This window comes from Dryobates pubescens, chromosome 30 (genome assembly GCF_014839835.1).
Source record: "Dryobates pubescens isolate bDryPub1 chromosome 30, bDryPub1.pri, whole genome shotgun sequence".
In the NCBI taxonomy this organism is placed as follows: Eukaryota; Metazoa; Chordata; class Aves; order Piciformes; family Picidae; genus Dryobates; species Dryobates pubescens.
Genome location: NC_071641.1, coordinates 8,418,422 through 8,442,722, shown reverse-complemented (window position 1 = coordinate 8,442,722; position 24,301 = coordinate 8,418,422). Strand labels below are relative to the sequence as shown.

Genomic DNA, 24,301 nt, shown 5'->3' with positions numbered 1-24,301 from the left:
GGGGACCGGTGGCAAGAGCAGGCAGGGTTGGGTGGAAGCGCGCATCGTGTGGCGTCTGTAGAAACGGAGGCGGCTCCGGGTTGCCCCGGGGAGAAGAGCTCGGAGGAGCCGTTGCTGCGTGGCTCTCCTGGCACTGCCCTGCGGGGCCGTGCCCGGATCGCTTTTCCCCTCATCTATCATTTACGTGCTCCACAGAGGTCAGGAAAATGATAACAACCACAAAATACAACCACCCAAACCCCAACAATTAACACGCACACCCCCCCCACTAAAGACGCAGCTGAACCTCATCTGGCCATTGCCTGCCACGGGCTGAAGTTGCGTTTGCAGAGGCGGCTGCTGGCTGGGGGACGGGGCGGGTGCCCCCAGCAGTCTGGGGGGCGATCCTAGGGTTTTGGGAAGGGGGCTGGCCGCCCAGTGTCCCCAAGGTCTGGAGAGGGGGGTCGGTGGCGGAGCCAGCGCTGAAATACCACTTACCTGGAGCAGGGGCGCTGCGCTGCCCGCGTCAGGCTCCTTCCCCACCCCTTCCTCCTCCTCCTCGCCTCCTCCTCCTCCAGCTCACTCGGGCGACGGGGAGGGGGGGGGGGGGGGAACGGACATGGGGGGTCTCCGCTGACACCAGCCAGCGACAGCACAGGTAATACCCGGCGAGGTTTTTTCCCCCTTCCGCGATTCGTTCTTCCTTTGGGGTGGGGGATGCGCGGGTGCGGAGCCGGCATCTACCTCCCCGCCGCCTGCCTTTCGTGCCTCTGGGGTGGCTTTGCACGCTGCCCTCCTTCCCTAAACCTCTTTTATCTGCTTGCTCCGAGGGGACAACTTGTTTGGGGTGAGCGTTTATCATCATCGTCATCACCATCGTATCTATTTATGTTTCGGGCGGGGGTCATTCCCAGCCGTCCTTCCTTTGCGCAACAAAAATACTAATGCGTGTTGGTGTCTCCTGTGCTTACTCCTGAAAGAGCAAGCACCGTGTCCCGTCCCCCCCCACCACCTCGCAACGCCAACCCCCATCCCCAAATCCATCCTCAGCTCCGGTTCGTAGCTCGGGAGGAGGAGGAGGAGAAGGCGGTGAGGAGCTGCAAAGTTTCTCGGGGCTGAACTTCTTCCGAGGCGTCGTGGGGATGGAGAGAGGTGGGTGGGTGGGTTTGAATCCCTTCAGAAACACATGAAAGGGGAAAATAGCTTTAGGGAAAGCGCTTTTCAAAAGGACAAACTTCCCCCGAATGGTTTCTTTGTATTTCTCGCGAAAACATTTTATTGGAGATTCCCTTTCCTCCTCCCTCCGCTTCTTTGCTCGCTCCTCATTTCCTTAATCCTCCCAAAACAAAAACCACCCCAAAAAATCCCAAGGACCCTGCAAGCCTCTTTTCCTCCAAAGCAATGTTTTCCCTGACCGCCTCAAATAGCTGCACCCCACCACGTCCATCCAACTTGGCCAGACATCTTGAGCTTTCAGCTGCCTCGGAGTCCTCACCGGAGCCTTTGAAAGAATGAAAACGCTCCAACTTGAAGAGCCTGGTCCCTGTTAGAAGCAGTCGGATGAATCCCACCACCCGTCCTTTTCACTGGCGGAGTTGGGAGTTCGTTAGGAGTGTTCCAGCTCTTTGTGGCAGCTTTTCTTTTTTCCTCCCCCCTCTTTTCCCCTGGCGGTCTTCTTCGGTTTGATCTCCCCAGCGTCAAGCCCTTTGTTCTGATCCGGGATTTTTTTGGGGGATGCTGCGCGGAGGTAAAGAGCAGCTGACGTCCGCTCGCAGTTAGAAATACAGGTGTGGAGCTTTGGTAGTGGTGTTTGGTCGGAGGGGGAGTGGGGAGGGAATGTAAGATCTGTGGCGTTGGGAGTAATAAACCTGTCCAAAAACCCCAACCCCAACCAGAGTAAAAGGCGATAGAAAAGGCAACGGTTCTTTCCTTTCCCTTTTCTTTCAGTTTTGAAAGGAAAAGCAGAGCTGAGGGGGGTGCTGATTTGGCCAGATAAAAGCTGCAGAGGATGGGATATTGTGCTGTGCGTGTGTCTGCAGGTGGATGCTGGAGCTGCCTGGGGTGGGGGCACAGCCCGGCACTCTCCCATGGGTACCCTGCATGAGGAAGGCAAATCTAAACCCAGTCCCGTGCCGGTGTTTTCCCGGGATGCTAGCAGCACCCTCTTGCCAGCCTCGCTCATCGCTCCGCGCTGTTTCTCCTCTCCTACCCACCAGTGGTTTCTGGGGAAGGGTGATGCTGGAATGGGAAGTTTTCTGTCCTGGTGAACGTCTTGTCTTTTGTCGTGCTTGGGAATCCTTTCCCCTGCGCTGGAGGTAAAGCCCTGCCTGGTGGCAGATGTGAAGAGGGGTCGGGAGGGCTGGCAGAGCTGCCACTTCGCGGTGCCACCGCGGCTGGGCTTGCAAGCAACAAGCCCAGCTCCTTCCCGGAGCGGGGGTCTTCCTGGAGCATCCTGCCGGCAGCGCGGGATGCTTCGCGCGTGTGGCTTCGGGGATGGAGTTGAGGCACTGATTTCTTTGAATGGGTTTGTTGGGGTGGTGGGGTTGTTTTGGTGGGATAAGGTGTTCCCACGGGAAGCCTGCATGTGCCAAACTCCAGGTGGCTGCTCGAAGGAAGGGAGTTTTACCGTGGGGGCTGCTTGAAGGAAGGGAGTTTTACCTTCATTTTATCTTCCCTTTGCAATTCCGTTTTCCTTCTCAACCCCTCCAACCCCCTGCCTCCCCCCCGCCTTGCTTCCCTCCCTCCCCTGCACAAAGCTCTCTTGTTTTAGGACCGTAGGTTTTGCGGCACCGAGTCAAGATCGTGTCATGAAAAACACAATGTTTTGTTTTAAGACCGAGTTGTAAAACACTCCCTTTATGGGCAACTGTAAAAATTGATGTTCTCCTGCTTCCTGGGGTGGTTTTTTTTTGTTGTTTGGTTGTTTGGGGTTTTTTTCCTTTGGTGATAGGCTTGGGGGGGAGGGGGGGGAGGAAAAAACCAACCCTGTTTGCAAGCGGTGGGAGCCGCACAGCTTGGATCTTCGAGGTAGCTGGCTTGAGAAGGATCCCCAGCCCGTGTGCAGCGAGGCTGCATGTCCCTCCCAGGGGCATCACCTCAATACAGCAAAGGGATGGTAGAAGCAGAAACCTTTTCTCTGCTGCCCGGCTGCAGTGATCTCCAGAATTATGTCCATGGTGTGGTAGCTTCTCTGCTGACTTGATGAAAGGTGTGCAAAGCGGGGTGGGGGGTGGAAAAAGAGCTTTGCCAAGGCTCTTCAGAGCACGCCTTGGGAGGTGCCGAGGCGACGAGGATGTCTTTGAAAGGGATTGAAGTGGCGAAGTTTCTCCGATGCTCTTGAGCGCAGATGAGTTTTAAATGGAAGAAGCTTTAGGATCTACGGGCTTGGCTTGACGAGGGGCTGGCCTGTGGCCTCTCATTAGGCTTGTGAAACGTCCCAGGTGGTCGGAGACGGCCAATTCAGCTGAAGGTTTGAACTCTTTGTGCCCGCACAGCGAGGTGTGCATCCTCAAACCTCTCTCTGCTTTCCCGCTTACAGCATCCTGCCTCTTCCAGTAAGGCTTTGAATGCTGTTAAAGAGGGGATGAGGGCTGGTTTGAGGCTTCTCTCACCTGCAGGCATCCAAATTCATGCCTTTGTGCCTGCATTGCTGCTGGACCCTACTGCAGCCTGCAGGTTCTGCAGCTGGTGTGGGGGAACCCCAGTGGTTAAACCTCACCTGACTCTGGCAGGTGTCCCTGGTTTGGTAATGAGCAGGACACTGTGAGCTGGGGGCTGAAGCAGCAATTAGGGCATGGGCTGTGCCATGCAGCATGCCAAGCTCAAAGCTTCAGTTAACACGGGTAGGAGAGCTTTAGCTTGTGGAACCCGGTGGCTTTTGGTCCGTGAAGGTACCAGCATGTGGTTCTGCTGGATGCTCTCTGGTGTGTTCCACAAATGATCAGAGAGGCCACCCTGGGCACACAGTTGTCTCTCTGTTTCTGCTAGACAGCCTGGAAGAGGCATCCTTTGAACCCATGCCCCAGGGCTAAGGACCTTGCTGGATTTGTCTTGTGGTGGAAACTCTGAGTGTGGGAGAGCCGTGATGTCCCCTCCCCAGCCTCTGCCAGGGCCAGCATTGCAGTGTGGCTTTTTTTTCCCCCCATCCTTAGCCTGAATTGCTTTGCCCTGATCTGTGCATTTGATATAACACCTGCTAGCCAGGAGAGAAAGATGGTCCTGCCTGGAGTGTACCGGGACAAAGCCACTGGGGCCAAAGTCTTGATGGAAACAGGGGGGAAAACTGGTGCCTGGGCTGCTGCAGCCTGGGAAAGGGGCATGTAGGAGGGGAGCTGGGCAGCTTAGAGGGTCCTCAGCCCCAGCTGGGGTTCTGAATGTCACTGGGGCCAAAGTCTAGGTGGAAAACTGGTGCCTGGGCTGCTGCAGCCTGGGAAAGGGGCATGTAAGAGAGGAGCTGGGCAGCTTGGAGGGTCCTCAGCCCCAGCTGGGGTTCTGAATGTCACTGGGGCCAAAGTCTTGATGGAAATAGGGTGTAAAACTGGTGCCTGTGGTGCTGCAGCTTAGAAAAGGGGCATGTAAGAGAGGAGCTGGGCAGCTTTGAGGGTCCTCAGCCCCAGATGGGGTTCTGAAAGTTGGACAGAATCCCAGGTGGGGTTCTGAATGTCACTGGGGCCAAATTCTTGATGGAAATAGGGTGGAAAACTGGTGCCTGGGCTGCTGCAGCCTGGGAAAGGGGCATGTAGGAGAGGAGCTGGGCAGCTTAGAGGGTCCTCAGCCCCAGCTGGGGTTCTGAAAGTCACTGGGGCCAAAGTCTTGATGGAAATAGGGTGGAAAACTGGTGCCTGTGGTGCTGCAGCTTGGGAAAGGGGCATGTAGGAGAGGAACTGGCCAGCTTTGAGGGTCCTGAGCCCCATCTGGGGTTCTGAAAAGTCACTGGGGTTATAATCTTGATGGAAATAGGGTGGAAAACTGGTGCCTGTGGTGCTGCAGCTTGGGAAAAGGGCATGTAGGAGAGGAGCTGGGCAGCTTTGAGGGTCCTCAGCCCCTGATGAGTGAAAGTCACTGGGGCCAAAGTCTTGGTGGAAAACTGGTGCCTGGGGTGCTGCAGCCTGGGAAAGGGGCATGTAGGAGAGGAGCTGGGCAGCTTCACAGGGTCCTCAGCCCCAGCTGGGGTTCTGAAAGGTCTTGCATGAGCAAGCCTGTCACTAATGATGAACTGCTGTCATTAATTCAAATAACTTCATCTCTGCTGAGCTCCTTTGCCTTTGTTTGGCACCCTGCTCTTGGGGGGCAGGGGGTGGGCTGCTGTCTGGCACTGTCTGGGATTTTTTTTTCCCCAGGAGCCCCCATCTTCCCTTCCCCATACTGTCTTTACCACTTTGGTTTGTGGGTTTTTTGGGGGGAGAGGTGGGTGTTTCTTGTGTTTCTTCCACACACCCCTTCCTAAATTTTGATCGGCTGAGTGATTAGCCTCAGCGTGCTCAGGGGTGTTAGGGCCATCAGGCAAAAGCCTGCCTTTTATTAGCTCAAACAGCCAGTGGGCCTTGAAAAGGTCTGCTGCAGCAAAGTGCCTCTCACCGAAGTTAAGTGAGCTTTGTGTGAAAGCAGCAAGGACACTTCTCTCTTGATTTGGCCGAGGCAAAGAAATGGCCTGAGAGCTTTTGCAGCTCGGGGTTGCTCAGGGTGAGGGTGGGTTTTTCAGCCTGGGTTGAGTAGGGGTGGTGGTTTTTTTTTCCCCAGTCTTCTCCCAAGCACCCTCATTTCTCCCTCTCTTTTTTTTTTTTGGAGTTCTACCTGCCAAGGCTGAAAACTGAACAAAAAGTATAGAGAAAAGGAGGCTGTGCAGCAGACAGGCTGGAGGGAAGGGATCCATCCAGAGGGACCTGGACAGGAGGGCACAAGGCAACCTCAGGAGGTGCAACAAGAGCAAGGGCAGGGTCCTGCAGCTGGGTCGAGGCAATCCCAGGCACAAGTCCAGGCTGGGCAGGGACTGGCTGGAAAGCAGCCCTGAGGAGAGAGCCTTGGGGGTGCTGGGGGAGGAGAAGCTCACCAGGAGCTCTCAGTGTGCACTTGCAGCCCAGAGAGCCAAGCAGAGCCTGGGCTGCAGCAAGAGAAGTGTGGCCAGCAGGGCAAGGGAGGGGATTCTCCCCCTCTGCTCAGCTCTGGGGAGACCCCACCTGGAGTACTGCCTCCAGTTCTGGAGCCCCTATTCCAAGAGGGATCTGGAGGTGCTGGAAGGTTTCCAGAGAAGGGCCATGAGGATGAACAGAGGACTGGAGCACCTCTCCTGTGAGGACAGACTGAAGGAGTTGGGGCTGTTCAGTCTGGAGAAGAGAAGGCTCTGAGGTGACCTCATTGTGGCCTTCCAGTATCTGAAGGGGGCTGCAAGAAGGCTGGGGAGGGACTGCTCAGGATCTCAGGTAGTGACAGGACTGGGGGGAATGGAATGAAGCTGGAGGTGGGGAGGAAGTTCTTCCCCATGAGAGTGGTGAAGCCCTGGAATGGGTTGTCCAGGGAGGTGGTGGATTCCCCATCCCTGGAGGTGTTCAAGAGTGGATTGGACGTGGCACTTGGAGCCATGGTTTAGCGGTCATGAGGTGTTGGGTGACAGGTTGGACTTGATGATCTTCGAGGTCTCTTCCAACCTTATTGATTCTGTGATTCCTGTGTGACCTGCCCTGGGTGGTCCTCCTTTGGCAGCTGGGGTTGGACTTGATGATCTCTGGAGGTTCCTTCCGGCCCCTAACATTCTGTTGTGGCTATTTTATGTCAGCTGCAGCAGCTTGGAGAACTAACTTCACTTCCAACCCAGAGTTTTCCTGCACAGCCTGAGAACTTCACACTTCCTTCTGGTTCTTAGGCTGTTAAGCAAAGTGTTGATGTTGTCTTGGGCCTAATGCTTGTTTCCCATGGGAAAGCAAAGCTTTCCCTGCCCCAGCAACATGTTTCCACTCCTGTCCTTGCTCAGACGTGGGAGCAGACTGCTGGAAAAGAGGGAAGCTGTGGTGTTACTGATTGTTAGTAAGTAACAGCCCCAGCTTTATCTCTGTGGGAAGGAAGGTTTTGATCCTAGCAGGGCAGCTTGGACTTGCCTTTGGCTTTGTGGCCACCTCCTGGGCTGGGTAGGAGAACACATTGAACTGTGGGAGCAGGTCCAGAGGAGGCCACGAAGGTGATCAGAGGGCTGGAGAACCTCCCCTCTGGGGCCAGGCTGGGAGAGGTGGGGCTGGAGGAGAGAAGGACCTGAGGAGATGTAATAGCAGCCTTCAGGTACCTGAAGGGGGTTACAAGAAAGCTGAGTAGGGACTGTTTATGAAGGCCTGGAGTGACAGGACAAGAAGGAAAGGACTGAAGCTGGAGGAGGATGGATTTAGGCTGGACATGAGGAAGGAATTCTTTCCAGTGAGGGTGGTGAGACAGTGGAGGAGGTTGCCTAGGGAGGTTGTGGATGCCTCCTCCCTGGAAGTGTTCAAGGCCAGGCTGGGCAGGACCTTGAGCAACCTGCTCTAGTGGAAGGTGTCCCTGCCTGTGGCAGGGGATTTAAAACTAGATGATCTTCAAGGTCCCTTCCAACCCAAACCATTCCATTGATCTATCACCACCACACCCCCCCCACCCCCCATCTTCAACCTCAGCCTGGCTTTGGGGGTGAAGGAAGGGGAGAAAAAGACCATCTCCCATGCAAGCATAGTGCTGGGGCTTAGATAGATGGACATATCTCAGGCTGCACCAGGGGAGGTTTAGGCTGGATGTTAGGAAGAAATTTTTCCCAGCAAGAGAGATTGGCCATTGGAATGTGCTGCCCAGGGAGGTGGTGGAGTCACCATCCCTGGAGGTGTTTAGGAAGAGCCTGGATGGGGTGCTTGGTGCCATGGTTTAGTTGATTGGATGATGTTGGGTGATAGGTTGGACTCCATGATCTCAAAGGTCTTTTCCAACCTGGTTTACTCCACTCCATTTAGAATCATAGTATCAGTCAGGGTTGGAAGGGACCACAAGGATCATCTAGTTCCAACCCCCCTGCCATGGGCAGGGACACCCCAAACTACATCAGGCTGGCCAGAGCCTCAGCCAGCCTGGGCTTAAACACCTCCAGGGACAGGGCCCCAACCACCTCCCTGGACAACCCATTCCAGGGCTTCACCACTCTCATGGGGAAGAACTTCCTCCTCACCTCCAGCCTGAATCTCCCCACCTCCAGCTTCATTCCATTCCCCCCAGTCCTATCACTGCCTGAGATCCTGAGCAGTCCCTCCCCAGCCTTCTTGCAGTCCCCTTCAGATACTGGAAGGCCACAATGAGGTCACCTCAGAGCCTTCTCTTCTCCAGACTGAACAGCCCCAACTCCTTCAGTCTGTCCTCACAGGAGAGGTGCTCCAGGTGCTCCTCACCGCTCCTCTCCCTCCCTCCCCTCGCCGCTCCTCTCCCTCCCTCCCCTCCCCACTCCTTCCATGGGTCACAACAGCCAGGCTCCCTGCTCTCTTCCACCCTTCCCCTCCTGCCCCACACATACAGATATGCTTCCCTGGACTTACTTAACAAAGGACTATATTATTATTATTATTTCCTTTCACTGCAGGGGAAAAAAAAAAAAGGGGGGGGGAAGGGGAGGGATAATAATAAAAAAATCAAGGTGGGGGGGGGGACACACACAAAATAATATTGTTTTTTTTTTTTTCACTGGGAACAAATCTCATTTTGAAGAGGCCTGACAAAATGAGCCATAAAATTACAACATATCCGAGTGCTCCGTGAGCCCGGCGCGGGCGGCTCTTCATCACGGCCTCCCGAAAGCTGAAAGGCAAACACAAAACTCATTAGATTAAAAATAAACCACCTCCTGCAGGGGGAGGGGGGGGGAAAAAAAAAAAAGCTTATTTATCAAGATCAATTTGCCTCTGATTACCCCATGGGGCAATTGGTTGTTATTTTTTTGGGGGTAAAGGAATTATGATTTGTGTGGAGCCGATACTGGGGGAGGGGAAGGGATGGGAGGGGAAGGGAAGGGGAGAGAGAGAGGAAAAGGAAGTGAATTTTTGCTTACAGTTTTTCCTCTTGGAGCAAAGGTGGTGGAGTCCCCATCCCTGGAGGTGTTTAGGGAGAGGCTGGCTGGGGTGCTTGGTGTCATGGTTTAGTTGATTAGATGGTGTTGGGTGATAGGTTGGACTTGATGGTCTCAACACCCTTGGACTGAAGAACTTCTTAGGATCCAGTCTAAAGCTACTCTCCCTCAGCTTCAAACCATTTCCCATTTTCCCCTCTTGAATCAAAGAATGATTTTGCTTGGAAGGGAGGTCAGAGAGCATCTACTGCAACCTCCTTGCCCATGGGAGGTTGCCTCTTGATGACTAGATTTGCTTGCTTCAAGGCTTCGTCCAACCTGGCACACAACACCCCCAGAGAGGAGAGATTCACAACCTCCTTGGGCAACCTGTTCCAGAGTCTCCCCACCCTCATAGTGAAGAACTTCTTCTTAAGGTCCAGTCTAAAGCTACTCTCCCTCAGCTTCAAACCATTTCCCATTTTGCTTCTATATTTCCTCTTGACTCAAAGCATGATTTAGCTTGGAAGGCAGCTCAGAGAGCATCTACTGCAACCTCCTTGCCCATGGGAGGTTGCCCCTTGATGACTGGATTTGCTTGCTTCAAGGCTTCATCCAACCTGGCACACAACACCCCCAGAGAGGAGGGATTCACAGCCTCCCTGGGCAACCTGTTCCACCTATTGGTTTGAGGAGGATTGTGTGGGTGATTTGGCCATTGGAATGGGCTGCCTGGGGAGGTGGTGGAGTCACCATCACTGGAGGTGTTGAGGGAGAGACTGGCTGGGGTGCTTGGTGCCATGGTTTAGTTGATTAGATGGTGTTGGGTGATAGGTTGGACTTGATGATCTCAACACCCTCGTACTGAAGAACTTCTTCTTAGGATCCAGTCTAAAGCTACTCTCCCTCAGCTTCAAACCACTTCCCATTTTGCTTTTGTTTGTTCCCTCTTGGATCAAAGAATGGTTTAGCTTGGAAGGGAGCTCAGAGAGCATCTACTGCAACCTCCTTGCCCATGGGAGGTTGCCTCTTGATGACTGGATTTGCTTGCTTCAAGGCTTCATCCAACCTGGCACACAACACCCCTAGAGAGGAGGGATTCACAGCCTCCCTGGGCAACTTGTTCCAGAGTCTCACCACCCTCAAGTGAAGAACTTCTTAGGATCCAGTCTAAAGCTACTCTCCCTCAGCTTCAAACCATTTCCCATTTTGCTTCTGTTTGTTCCCTCTTGGATCAAAGAATGGTTTAGCTTGGAAGGGAGCTCAGAGAGCATCTACTGTTCCTATAGGCCCTGGGGGTCTTAGGTTGAAGGTTGGACTCAAAGACCTTGGAGGTCTTTTCCAATTGAAACAGCTCTATGACTAGAAAGTCATAGAAAGAGGGTCTTGGGGGCAGTGGGCATGGATGCTGTGCTGAGAGGAAAGGGTTTTTCCAGCAGCTGGCTGCATGCTGTGGGCACAATGGGATCCTGGTAACATCTCAGGGATTTCCTCTCTGCTTTTGAAGGAGCAAACGTTGCAGGTGAGCAGTGCTGGCTGCAGGGCTGCCCTCTTGGAGGAGAGAGGGTTTTGAGGGGGTGCTTTTGGGGAATCCTAGAGCAGCAGGGCTTGGAAGGGATCTTTGGAGGTCCTCTAGCCCAAGGAAGGCTTGTGCAGATTCTTCAGATGGAAGCTGTTGGGGAGCTGCTCTGATTTATGCTTTCATTTCTTCTTTACGCTCCCAGAACAGCACAGAGTGAACACAGCCACAATAAATTTTGAGGTGCAAGTGTCACGGTGCTGTTTGGGGAAGGGAAGACCAGATGAGGGGTGGGGGGAGGAGCTGGGGGCTTGGGGATTGATTAAAGGTGTCAGCAGCAGTTCAAATGGGAGATCATCTCTGCCAGCAAGGCACAGAAGCTGCTGGTCTGACGGTGGAAGCGATTCAAGGTGTTTTGTGTGGCTGCTGTCGTACCCAAGCGCCCCAGCAGTGCAGTTTAGAAGCAACCAGTACAGGTGCCCAGCCTGGAAGCTGAGGTTTAACCACCTCAAGAGCAATATGTGGCCCAGACTTGAGGAGAGGGAGCATCTCCAGGTGAGATGCTAGAAGGCTCTCAGAGCTGACTTCACTTGGAATCATAGAGTAGCAGGGGTTGGAAGGGACCTCAAGGGAGAATTGTTAGGGTTGGAAGAGACCTCAAGGATCATTTAGTTCCAACCCCCCTGCCATGGGCAGGGACACCTCACACTAGGTCAGGTTGCTCAGAGCCACATCCAGCCTGGCATCCACGTGGGTTTATGTGTGCCAAGGGTTGGAGCATGTTGCAGCCAGGCTCTGTTTGGTTAGTTAAGCAGGTGGCATCTTTGCAGTGATGCTGTAAAAGCATCCAAAAAAATCCCCTCCAAACAGTTCCCAAGCTTGGTGGTGGCCCTTACCAGAGCATCTCCCTGGGAAGGAGATAGGCTTGGGAAGGAGGCATTTCATGGAACCACAGAATGGTAGGGGTTGGAAGGGACCTCTGGAGGTCATTGAGTCCAAGCCCCCTGCCAAAGCAGATCACCTAGGGCAGGCCACCCAGGAACACCTCCAGACAGGTATTGCAAGTCTCCAGAGGAGGAGACTCCACAACCTCTCTGGGCAGCCTGCTCCAGAGCTCTGTCACCCTCACTGTAAAGAAGTTTCTCCTCATGCTGAGGTGGAGCCTCCTGTGTGCCAGCTTGTGTCGGTTGCCCCTTGTCCTGTCACAGGACACCACTGAAAAGAGCCTGGCTCCTTTATCCTTGACACCCACTCCTCAGAGGTTTGGAGGCATTGATCAGGTGCTCTCTCCAATTTTATCTTCTCCAGATGGAACAGCCCCAGGTCTCCCAGCCTCTCCTCAGCAGACAGCTGTTCCAGTCCCTTCATCATCCTCATAACCTCTGCTGGACTCTCTCTAGCATATCCCTGTCCCTCTTGCAGTGGGGGAGCCCAGAGCTGGACACAACACTCCAGGTGTGGTCTCACCAGGCACGTGGAGCAAGTAGGCTGGAAAAGCTTTGCTCAATCAGAGCTGGTTCCTAAACCCTGAAGTCCTTTGCAGAGTAGTGTTTCAGTGGTGGAGGTTCCTCCAGTTCCCATCCATCACCATTTAATGTGGCTCTGTCAGCTGCTTCCCATGCCCCTGGGGAGTGGTTGCCAGCGGACTGGGAAATCTCTGGTTTAACATTAGTGCTTTTGCAGCCAGGAGCCAACAGCTCACTTCCCAGAGATGTCTTGCCCAGAGACATCATTATGCTGGAAACTGCACCAAGGGCTCCCTACAAAGAGCCTCTTTCAGGGCAGAGAAGGTGCAGATTTTACACGCTCTCAGTCACAATTTTTCAGCTCTCCCTGGAGGCTTCTGGATCCCACCCCCTGAATTTGCAATATTGCAGTGAAGAACCAGTGGAGAGCTGCAGCATTAATGAAGACAGACAAAATCAAAATGACATTTCAGGCAATTACTTACATAATGAAGTGACTGACTGGGAATCCACAATATTTAGATTTATCCTGACACTGGAGGGGGGGGGGGAGGGGGAAAGAAGGAGATGCTGTCAGCTGCCTTTTATCTCTACATCACCTAAAATGGTTTGGTTTTTTTTTTTCCTTTCTCCACTGCCCCCTTGCTTTTCAAGCATGGTCTGTGAAGCTGGGAACAAACCCACAAAGCCATCACATTCCTGCTCACTTGGCCTGAGAGGGCCTCAGAAGAAAGTTAATGGCATTTCCAGTGCTGCAGGCTGGAGTCAGGGTGGCTGGAGAGCAGCCAGGCAGAGAGGGACCTGGGGGTACTGGTTGATTTGATAGTAGGCTGAACATGAGCCAGCAGTGTGCCCAGGGGGCCAAGAAGACCAATGGCATCCTGGTCTGGATCAGGAACAGTGTGGCCAGCAGGAGCAGGGAGGTCATTCTGCCCCTGGGCTCAGCACTGGTTAGGTCACACCTTGAGTCCTGTGTCCAGTTCTGGGCCCCTCAGTTTAGGAAAGATGTTGAGATGCTGGAAGGTGTCCAGAGAAGGGCAACAAAGCTGGGGAGGGGTCTGGAGGAGAGGCTGAGGGAGCTGGGGTTGCTTAGCCTGGAGAAGAGGAGGCTCAGGGGAGACCTTCTTGCTCTCTCCACCTCCCTGAAGGGAGGTTGTAGCCAGGTGGGGGTTGGTCTCTTCTCCCAGGCAAGCAGCACCAGAACAAGTGGACACAGTCTCAAGCTGTGCCAGGGGAGGTTTAGGCTGGATGTTAGGAAGAAGTTTTTCATAGAAAGAGAGATTGGCCATTGGGATGTGCTGCCCAGGGAGGTGGTGGAGTCCCCATCCCTGGAGGTGTTCAAGAGGAGATTGGATGTGGCACTTGGAGCCATGGTTTAGTTAGTCATGAGGTGATAGGTTGGACTTGATGATCTCAAAGGTCTTTTCCAACCTGGTTGATTCTATGATTAAAAAAGCCCACCAAAACCCAACCAAACAAACCAACCCAAAAAACTGAGTGGGAATCTTCTCAGTGCTTACAAATCTCTGGAGGGTGGGTGCCAGGCTCTCTGCAGTGGTGCCCTGTGATGGGACAAGGGGGCAATGGATGCAAACTGGAACACAGCAAGTTCCACCTCAACATGAGGCAAAACTTCTGTCCTGTGAGGGCATTGGAGCAGTGGAACAGGCTGCTCAGTGAGGTTGTGGAGTGTCCTTCTCTGGAGAGGTTCCAAACCTTCCTAGTGCAACCTGCTCCAGGTGACCCTGCTCTGGCAGGGGGGGTTGGAGTTTGTGACCTCCATAGGTCCCTTCCAACCCCTACCCATTCTCTGGAGAGCTCCAGAGATGTGTCACTGAGATGTCCTATCTGATTCAGGCTCTGAGAGAGCTGCCTGGGAGTTCCTGTTGCGTAGCAGAGATGATTTCAACTTGCCTCCAGGGTGGAATGGTTTAAAACACTGCCTGTGTGAACTCCCTTGCAAAAGGGGGGGGACTTGGCTGAGCTTTTGTGGGCTTGGTTCTTCATGTTGCATGATCTGCAAAGCAGTGGGGATGTGGCTGTGCTAAGCAGCTGCCTCTTAGCCTTTCTTTTGTCTCCTTGTGGCGAGGAGTGGTGTGCTGTATCAAATGTGAAGCTGGGGAAATGTGAGAGGCAGAGTGGGATGAGGACACGGTTGCAAGCCTGCCTGCTCCTGTTGCTCTTGCACTGTGCCAGTTTTGCAGCCACCTGGGTGGTTTGAGGAGCTCTGCTTTCACAGGATGTTAGGGGTTGGAAAGGGACCTTCAGGAGATCATCAAATCCAACCCCCCTGCCAGAGCAGGACCATAGAATCCAGCACAGGTCACACAGGAACACATCCAGAAGGGTCTTGAAAGTCTCCAGAGAAGGAGACTCCACAACCTCTCTGGGCAGCCTGCTCCAGTGCTCTGTGACCTTCAGAGTGAAGAAGTTCCTCCTAAGCCCTGGTGCCCCTTCAGGAATTCAGTGTTAAGCTTCCCACACAGCTCTGCCAAAAGATCTCAGATCCCACTGCAGGTGGCCTGTTGCTTCATCACCCCTGGGCTGCAGCAGCTCTCTCTTACCCTCAACATCTCACTTGGTGCTTGAGCAGCTTGTCTCAGCTGGGGCTGCTTCTGCTTCCATCCTGACCACAGAGGTCACCCTGGCTTCCCCCCTCAAGCAAGATAAGCAAGTAGACTTTGGAAAGGGGGGGAGAGGGGGGAATAAATGCAACCCACCTCACTTACACCAAGTGAATCCTGGTTTCAGTTTGGTGCTGTCCAAGAGGATGCTTTGGGCTGCCCAAACCAAGAACGTGGTGGTGGCACTCTTGGGTGAAGTGTCTTGTTGGAAACATTCACACAAATGTTGATCTCCTGGGTGTCCTCCTGTGGTGCCAGGGCACTAAGGTGCAAGCTGGGGTGGGGGCTGCATCCCCAAACCTGCCTTTGGCAGACAAAGTGATATCCATTAAGCACTGCTCTTGATTGCTGCCTTTCTCCTTTGGCAGGAACCATGAAGTGTCACGCTGCTGCTGGCAACTTTCTGCTTCCCCTGCTGCTCCTGGAGCTGGTCTCTCTGGGTAAGTCATCATGCTCTGGCTAGTGCCATGCTTGCCTCTCTACCCTCCTCTCCCTGCTTGGGTGGATTATATGGTGTTGGGTGATAGGTTGGACTCAGTGATCTCAAAGGTCTTTCCCAACCTGTTAATTCTGTGTTCATATTTGGGGGGCACAAGGGCAATATCTGCTGTCTTTGGGACCTCCTCATGAATATTTGAAGGCAGAGAGACTCATGTTTGTGAGGCCCAAGGTTAACATCTGCTCTGGTTTGGGTCTCCAGTTGAAGATCTGAAAGCAGATCATCATGACTGTGGTGATAGGGACAAGGGGGATGTGGCTGGTGTGAGGGAGCAGATCCCCCACCTGCATCAGGTGCACTCCTGGGGACCTGCACATTGTGCTCCTGGGCAGCCACCTTCCCTGCACAGCCTCTGCTGGCCCTTCCTGGGAGAGGGTGGTGTGAGTGGGAAGAGGCTTGGAGGAGCCCCTGCTGGCCCTTCCAGGGAGAGGGTAGTGTGAGTGGGAAGAGGCTTGGAGAAGCAAAGAGCCCTCATGAACCCAAAGGTGATGGATGTTCCTCCTGGCATGTCTTGGTGAGGAGACCTCAGCAGCTTCCAGATGTGGGTACCCAAAGTCAAGCTGCTGGTGATAGATGTGGCAGATAAATAAAAGCCTGAAGGGAATCAGGGGGAGTGGATAAAAGGCATGGCTGGAAACCAGAAGCTTGTTAGCTGTTCAACAGTAGAGGTCTTACTGGCAGTGCTCTCCTTGTGCTTTCAGCAGCAAAATGATCACCCAGACTTGCTTTGATATGCACTGTGTGGGGAAAAGACTCCTCTCCAAGGTACCAAACCTCTTTGCTGATTCCAGCTGGAGGGAAGGGCAGGAGTTCAGGCAGGCAGAGCTTTCCTCCCATCACTGTGCTTTAACCCCAGGAAGGGGATGCTTTCTGCTCTTCCCTTGGCACGCTGGCTTCTGGCAGGGGCTTATGAGGTCCAGCCTGGCTGCTTGGGTGGGAGCTGGTGGGACAACCAAGCTTCTGGTGTAGCAAATGTGGCTCTGGGGCTGCTTTTTGGCACGTCAAGGGGTGCATAAACACTGTCAGCACACAGCAAAGCCCCGTGAAAATTGGGATTGGTGCATCAATGGGGTGGCTGGGGGGTGTGTGTGGGGTCTGTGCCTGTGTGGTGCTTGCTGATAAACAATAGTGAGAGTGTGCCCAGTTGATAGCACTGTGCCCTTTGGAACAGAAGCTGGTTTATCCCTGTTTTTCCCCCCCCACTAAAGCCTCAAGGTGGCTTGCCCAGATTGGCAGCCTGATTAAGCAGTCAGAAGGGGACATTAGCTGGGACTGACAAGCACAGTCAATCTCCTCCTGCTTGTGGTGTTGGGGCAAGTGTAGCCTGCGTGGCCAGCAGCAGCAGGGAAGTCATTGTGCCTCTGGACTCAGCACTGGTCAGGCCAAACCTTGAGTTCTGTGTTCAGTTCTGGGCCCCTCAGTTTAAGAAGGACATTGAGACTCACTCTTGAAGGTGTCCAGAGAAGGGCAACAAAGCTGGGGAGAGGCCTTGAGCACAGCCCTGTGAGGAGAGGCTGAGGGAGCTGGGGTTGCTTAGCCTGGAGAAGAGGAGGCTCAGGGGAGACCTTCTTGCTGTCTCCAACTCCCTGAAGGGAGGTTGTAGCCAGGAGGGGGTTGGTCTCTTTTGCCAGGCACCCAGCCCCAGAACAAGAGGACACAGTCTCAAGTGCACCAGGGGAGGTTTAGGCTGGGGGTGAGGAAGAAGTTCCTCAGAAAGAGAGATTGGCCATTGGAATGTGCTGCCCAGGGTGGTGGTGGAGTTGCCATCCCTGGAGGTGTTTTGAGATGAAATGGTTTGCAGAAGTCAGTGGGAAGGGCCTTGCTTGAGGTGTTGGAGCCTCATCTGCCCCCTTCAAAGCCTGCTGGTTGCCAGCACAGCAGCCAGCTATGAGCACGCTTTGAAGCCCCCAGTGATGCCATCAGCTCTGAGTAACCCATTTTGTTAGGGTCCTTCTCCTTTTCTTAACTCCAGAGGCTGAGATTTAAATGTGCCTTTGCAAGAGTGCTCTGCCTCCAGTGCTGTCCCACTTCTCGGGGTGCCTGAGCAAACCTGCTGCCTCAGGAAAGAGGACGCTGCTGAAAACCCCTCTCGTGCTGCAGAGGGAGCCCTGGGGGAGCTCAGGTTGTTCTGTGCCCCTGAGTAGCTTTCCCAAGGGTGCTGAGCAGGTTTGTGTGGGAGCACAGCTGGGACCTGTGCCTAAAAGGTGTTGGGAACTTCTCCCTCCATCCAGGACAAGGCAGCAGTGAAATTTAGTCTGGTTTTTGCTGCCTTGAGGTGAGCTGCTGAAGCACAAGGCATAGAACCCTAAGATTGTTCTGGCTGAAAAACCACCTCTTGAGATCACTGAGTCCAACCATCAAGCCAACAACACCATGCCCACTAAACCATCTATGTGCCCCATCTACATGTTTTGAGGGTGGTGGCAGAGTGTAACAGGGTTAGGGGAGGGTTTGTTATCCCTTTGCCTGAAGCAAACAGCAGATTGGTTGTGAGGAAGAAGTTGTTCCCCATGAGGGTGGTGAGAGCCTGGCACAGATTGCCCAGGGAGGTGGTGGAAGCCTCCTGCCTGGAGATGTTTGCAGCCAGGCTGGAGGTGGCTGTGAGCAACCTGCTGCAGTGTGAGGTGTCCCTGGGCATGGCAGAGGGGTTGGCACTGGGTGATCTTTGAGGTCCCTTCCAACCCTAACAATTCTGATTCAATTGAAGGCAAAAAGAGGCAATCAGAGGAAAAGGTGGTGGGAGAGGGGAGGCACACTGGGACTGGGATGGCTGACAAAGAGAAAGACTCTCAACCATGAGAACAAAGAGCAAGTGTTAATCCTTATTGCTCTCTACAACTACCTGAAGGGAGGTTGTAGCCAGGGTGGAGGTTGGTCTCTTCTCCCAGAAAGACCTTGGAGTGCTGGTGGACAGCAAGCTCTGCATGGGACAGCAATGTGCCCTGGTGAGAGAGAGCCAAGGGGATCCTGGGGTGCAACAAGGATAGTGTGGCCAGCAGGGCTAGGGAGGTGGCTCTCCCCCTCTACTCTGCCCTGCTGATAACACATCTGGGATCCTGTGTCCAGTTTTGGGCTCCCCAGTCCAAGAGAGACAGACACCTGCTGGAGAGAGTCCAGCAGAGAGCCAGGAGGATGATCAGGGGACTTGAGCATCTCCCCTGAGGAGAGAGACTGAGAGCCCTGGGGCTGTTTAGTCTGGAGAAGAGAAGGCTGAGAGGGATCTGATCAATGCCTATCAATAGCTGAGGGGTGGGGGACAAGGGGAGGGGGCCAAGCTCTTTTGGGTGGTGCACAGTGATAAGCCAAGGATCAATGGATACAAACAGGAACACAGAAGGTTTTGCCTCAATATGAAGGGAAACTTCTTTGCAGTGAGGGTGTCAGAGCCCTGGAGCAGGCTGCCCAGAGAGGTTGTGGAGTCTCCTTCTCTGGAGGCTTTCCAAACCCACCTGGATGCATTCCTGTGCCAGTGACCCTTAGGTGACGCCGCTCTGGGAGCGGGGTTGGGGTGGATGATTGATCTCTGCAGGTCCCTTCCAACCTCTAATGTTCTGTGATCTCTGTGTGCCCAGAGCCTCTCCCCCATGCCCTGGCAGGGCAATAACAACTTGCTTTTGTCCTTTACCCAGGCCAGGGCAATCGTCTGCCCTACTTCATCAACTACTTCTTTGACACCTACCTGCTGATCAACGAGGACACTCCTGTGGGTAAGTGGAGGTGCACCCCTGGGCAAGGGGGGTTGGGGGGGGGGGCTGCTGCTGGCAACCCCATGATGGCAAAGCCTTTAAAAAAGGAAGGGGAAAAAGGGGGTGGTGGTGTGTGTCTTTGTGTTGATGGGCAGGTGTGGCTGATTGTCCTTTCTTTGTTGAGCTGGGGATTGGGTTTCAGCAAAGGCAGCAATCGACTCGGGCGCTCTCGGCCTCCTTCCAGCCTCTCAGTCCATTAAACTTCTGCTCTTCAATCAGAGCTCCTGACTGGCTTTTAATAGGGGAGGAATCGATTGGGAGCGGAGGGTGGCTGGGAGGGAGGCTGCCCAAAGCCCCTTCTCGCATCAGCTGCTGCCTTCCACCACGCAGCCCGAGGAGGACCCCCTGGCTCTTGCCCCACCTAAGTCACACTGGGAGCTGGCAAAGGTTGGAGCACTCTGGAGAGGTCTCTTCAAGGGACTGCTTGGCTCAAGGAGGGCTTCCAGCTGAGGCTTCTCTCTTTTCTTGAGGCAGGGGAGACCACCTTGCTCTCTACACCTACCTGAAGGGAGGTTGTAGCCAGGTGGGGGTTGGTTTCTTCTCCCAGGCAGCCAGCACCAGAACAAGAGGACACAGTCTCAAGCTGTGCCAGGAGAGGTTTAGGCTGGAGGTGAGAAGTTCTTCCCAGAGAGAGTTGTTAGCTGTTGGAATGTGCTGCCCAGGGAGGTGGTGGAGTCCCCATCCCTGGAGGTGTTCAAGAGGGGATTGGATGTGGAACTTGGTGCCATGGTTTAGTAGCCCTGAGGTCTGTGGTGACAGCTTGGACTTGATGATCTTTGAGGTCTCTGCCAACCTTATTGATTCTATGATTCTAGGGGTGTCCCTTTGAATAGAATAGAATTAACCAGGATGGAAAAGACCTTTGAGATCATCAAGTCCAACCTATCACCCAGCACCATCTAATCAACTAAACCATGGCACCAAGCACCCCATCAAGTCTCCTCCTAAACACCTCCAGGGATGGGGACTCCACCACCTCCCTGGGCAGCACATTCCAATGGCCAATCTCTCTTGCTGTGTAGAATTTCTTCCTACCATCCAGCCTAAACCTCCCCCTGGCACAGCTTGAGACTGTGTCCTCTTGTTCTGGTGCTGCTTGCCTGGGAGAAGAGACCAACCCCTACCTGTCTACAACCTCCCTTCAGGGAGTTGTAGACAGCAAGAAGGTCTCCCCTGAGCCTCCTCCTCTCCAGGCTAAGCAACCCCAGCTCCCTCAGCCTCCCCTCCCAGGGCTGTGCTCCAGACCCCTCCCCAGCTTTGTTGCCCTTCTCTGGACACCTTCCAGCATCTCAACATCTTTCCTAACTTGAGGGGCTCAGAACTGGACACAGGACTCCAGGTGTGTCCTGACCAGTGCTGAGTACCCTTTTTTGCAGCCTGTGGTGTCCTGCTTCTGGAATGTCAGAGCAAGCAGGCAGGATGCGGAGTCTTGGTGGTGAGGTTTGGATGGGTGTTGTGGAAGCTCCTGGCTGAGCAGGTGAGCTTCTCCTCAGGAGGAAGCTTGTTGGGCCTGCAGTTTGGCTGCCTGCAGTCTTTTGTCTTGTAGTGAGGCTGAGGTTTGTTTGCTGTGGGAAATAACACTGAGAAGTGCCTCTCAGGTGCCTTTACCCAGAGCACTGCAGAAGACAAGCTGTGAGCAATGTCAGGAAAGGAACAACCTGACTCCATTGCAATTTAGTTGTAATTTTCTTTCCTTTCCTCCCTCCCTGCCCCCCTCCCCCTGCCTACTGACTTGCATCCATGTCATTTTTCACAGCTGCTTTCAGCAACTCTACCCCTTCCAGGTCACATCCCACCAGGTTGCTTTGCTTTGGCTTGGCTGCGTGCTCCCTGCCCCTTCAGGTGCTGGTGTCCCTGCAAACACACTTAGGGCTGGATGTGCCCTGGATGAGTCCTAGGGAAGGGAACAGCTGTGCAGGAGCTGCTGGGAAGAGCATAATGGAAACACTTCCTCACCGAGTACCCTGCTCTTGAAGCACTTGAGCTTGAAATACCTTAGGGGAATTGGCCTCAGCTCCTATTTTGGCAGCAAATGGGGGCAGATTTCTGCCAGCCTGCTTGCCAGTCAGATGCTGTGCAAGTAAAATTGTTCCTGGAATTACTTTGGGGGGTTGAATTTTTATATCTTTTCATTATTGCTATTCCCCCCCCCCCCCCCCCCCCCCCCCCCTCTCCTTTCCTTTTGGAAAGCTTTGTATTAGGCTGTGCAGAAATGAAATGCACTCTTAAGTCTATCAGCACCCTGGGATTTTGGGGTTGGATGCTCCAGAGGGAAATGGCAGCCTGGAAAAATGTTGACAAACAGCCTTGCTGTGTTTGCTTGCTCCTGTGTCAAAGCAATCCAGCAGTCTCCTGGGGTGCAATAAGATGAGTGTGGCCAGCAGGGCAAGGGAGGGTCTTCTCTGCTCTGCCCTAGTGAGGTCACATCTGGAGTATTGGGTCCAGTTCTTGGCTCCCCAGTTCAAGAGAGACAGGGAACTACTGGTGAGAGCCCAGTGGATGCTCCAAAGATGCTGGGGGGCCTGGAGCATCTCTGTGAGGAGGAAAGGCTGAGAGCCCTGGGGCTGTTGAGCCTGGAGAAGAGCAGCCCCAGAGGGGAGCTGATCAATAGCTAAAGGACAAGGGTCAAGAGGGTAGAGCCAGATTGTTCTCAGTGGTGCCCAGTGACAGCACAAGGGGCAACAGCCACAAAGCAGAACCCAGGAGGTTTCATCTGAACACGAGGAAAAACTTCTTTGGTGTGAGGGTGCTGGAGCCCTGGAGAAGGCTGCCCAGGGAGGTTGATGGAGTCTCCTTCTCTGGAGAGGTTCCAACCCCAGCTGGCCATTGTGATCCTGGGCAAGCTGCTGTGGGTGTCCCTGCTTTAGCAGCAGGGTTGGACTGGATGATCATCTCCAGAGGTCTCTTCCAGCCCCTGTGGTTCTGCTGGGTTTGGTAGGTGCCTTCTGGGCTAGGCTTATTAGTGAAAAAAACCCAAACAAACCAAAAAGGTTTCATCTGGAAACACCTGCCTTAAATCCTGAGTGAGTAGCAGACCAGGGTGTGATGCTGGGCTTGCTTAGCCTGGAGAAAAGGAGGCTCAGGGGAGACCTTCTTGCTGTCTCCAACTCCCTGAAGGGAGGTTGTAGCCAGGTGGGGGTTGGTCTCTTCTCCCAGGCAACCAGCAGCAGAACAAGAGGACACAGTCTCAAGCTGTGCCAGGGGAGGTTTAGGCTCAAGGTGAGGAGAAAGTTCTTCCCAGAAAGAGTGATTGAGAGAGTTGTTAGCCATTGGAATGTGCTGCCCAGGGAGGTGGTGGAGTCCCCATCCCTGGAGGTGTTCAAAACAGGCTTGGATCTGGCACTTGGAGCCATGGTTTAGTTGTCAGGAGGTGTAAGGTATTAGGTAATAGGTTGGACTTGATGATCTCTGAGGTCTTTTCCAAGCTGGTTGGTTCTAGGATTCTGTGCCTCCTGCCTGGGAAAAGCTACCAGAGCTCAGAAAGGAAGACACAAGTGCTCATCGCTGTGGCACTGGGTGAAAGCCCAGAGCCGCCCCCTCCTCCCCTCCCTACAGCATCCCTGGGCACAGCCTCACCTCACCCCAAAGCCAGCAGTCCCTGCTGCCTGCCTGCCATGCCAAAAGGAACCTTAAGCAACAATTAAGAGATCATTCCCCCCTCTAATCACTTACATGAGTAAATTAGTCTTGTCAGGAGCTATTAAGACAGAGAGCTCGGAACTCATTAGGCGAGATTGGGCCGAGGGAGCTGCTGGCGCTGCCGCCGGTCCAGGCTGATTAATTTCTCCCCAAACATCATCAATGCCCATCTGTTTCACTTAGGTCCTAGGAGAGCAATTTTCAGGTGGGCTGACCCTCTGGTTGCTGCTCTCACCCAGGAGGAAAGGCAGCCTTGCACGTGCGCACGCGGCCGGAGGGGACGGCAGGCGCGAGCTGCGGGAAGGAGAGAGCCATGGAAGAGATTGCAGGAGAAGAGGGAGATGCCTGGAGAGGAGGAGAAAAGGGATGAGTGGTTGAGCTGTGGTGGCACAAGGGAGGTGGGGCATCAGGAGGGTTCAAAGCAGCTGCCAGTAGCTGTATTGCTGTGTGTTTTAATCAGATAGACTCGTGGGATGGGCTGGGTTGGAAGGGACCTCTAAAGGGCATCCAGTCCAACCCCCCTGCAGCCAGCAGGGACATGGAGGTGGTGGAGTCACCATCACTGGAGGTGTTCAGTAGGAGACTTGATAGGGTGCTTGGGTGCATGGTTTAGTTGATTAGGTGGTGTTGGATGATAGGTTGGACACCATGATCTTGAAGGTCTCTTCCAACCTGGTCTCTACTCTACTCTACTCTACTCTACTCTATCCTCCACTAGATGAGGTTGCTCAAAGCCCCAAACAACCTCACCTGTCATGTTCCTAGAGATGGAGCATCTATCACCTCTCTGGGCAGCCAGGGCCTCACCAGCCTCAGTGTAACACATTTCTCCCCTTTCTTTAGTCTGAATCTCCCTCTTTTAGTTCAAACCCATGCCCACCCCTTGTCCTGTCACAGCAAGCCCTGCTCACAAGTCTCTCCTCAGCTGTCTTATTGCTTCTTTTAAGTACTGAGACACTGGAAGAGGTTGCCCAGGAAGATGGTGGAAGCTTAATCCCTGGAGGTGTTTGCAGCCAGGCTGGATGTGGCTGTGAGCAACCTGCTGTAGTGTGAGGTGTCCCTGCCCATGGCAGGGGGTTGGAACTGGATGTTCCTTGAGCTCCTTTCCAACCCTAACAATTTCTATGGCTCTACTGAAAGGCCACCAGTAGGTCTCCCTGGAGTCTTCTCCAGGCTGAACAACCCCAACTCTTTCAGCCTGGCCTCACAGCAGAGGGCTTCCAGCCCTCCCATCATTGCTGTGGCCTCCTCTGGTTCTAACAGGTCCACGTCTCTCCTGTGCTCAGGACTCCAGAGCTGGCCCCAGCACTGCAGGTGGAGTCTCAACAGAATGGAGCAGAGGGGCAGAATCCTCTCCCTCCCCCTGCTGCCCACACTGCTGGGGATCAGCCCCAACTCTCTCAGCCTGTCCTCACAGCAGGGGAATTCCAGCCCTTGGATGACTTTTGTGGCCTCTTCTGGATCTGTTCCAACAGGTCCATGCTTTTCCTGTGCTGGGAACTCCAGCAGAAGCAGCACTGCCAGGTTAACAGCCCTTAGAGGAAGAGTTTGCAGGAAGGAGACTTAATCTTTATTGTGCTGCTCACTGCCTTAAGGAAAATCATTGCAAGGACCATTTGGTTTAATCCCAAACCTTTTAGAGGACTACAGGTAAGGGAGAGTGGTGTAGATATCAGTGCTGGGTGAGTTGCTGGAAGTCTCTGGCAATGTGTGGTGTTCACTGTGGCCTGCTGGGGATGTGGCATTGCAGCAGGTTGGGGTTACCAGTATCAGAGAATTATAGAACCAC

The 24,301-nt window shown here is 53.8% G+C and overlaps 1 protein-coding gene across 1 annotated transcript in view; it reads left to right on the top strand.

Annotated features, from left to right (window-relative positions):
• The first annotated feature begins 616 nt into the window (after window positions 1-616).
• Window positions 617-24,301, top strand: part of CDH23 (cadherin related 23) — a 334,982-nt gene continuing 311,297 nt past the window's right edge. The window contains exons 1-3 of the mRNA XM_054174778.1: window positions 617-637; window positions 14,997-15,068; window positions 18,757-18,834. Coding sequence (XP_054030753.1) covers window positions 15,002-15,068; window positions 18,757-18,834 — 145 coding nt within the window. The 5' untranslated portion in view covers window positions 617-637; window positions 14,997-15,001. The remainder of the gene's footprint in view (window positions 638-14,996; window positions 15,069-18,756; window positions 18,835-24,301) is intronic.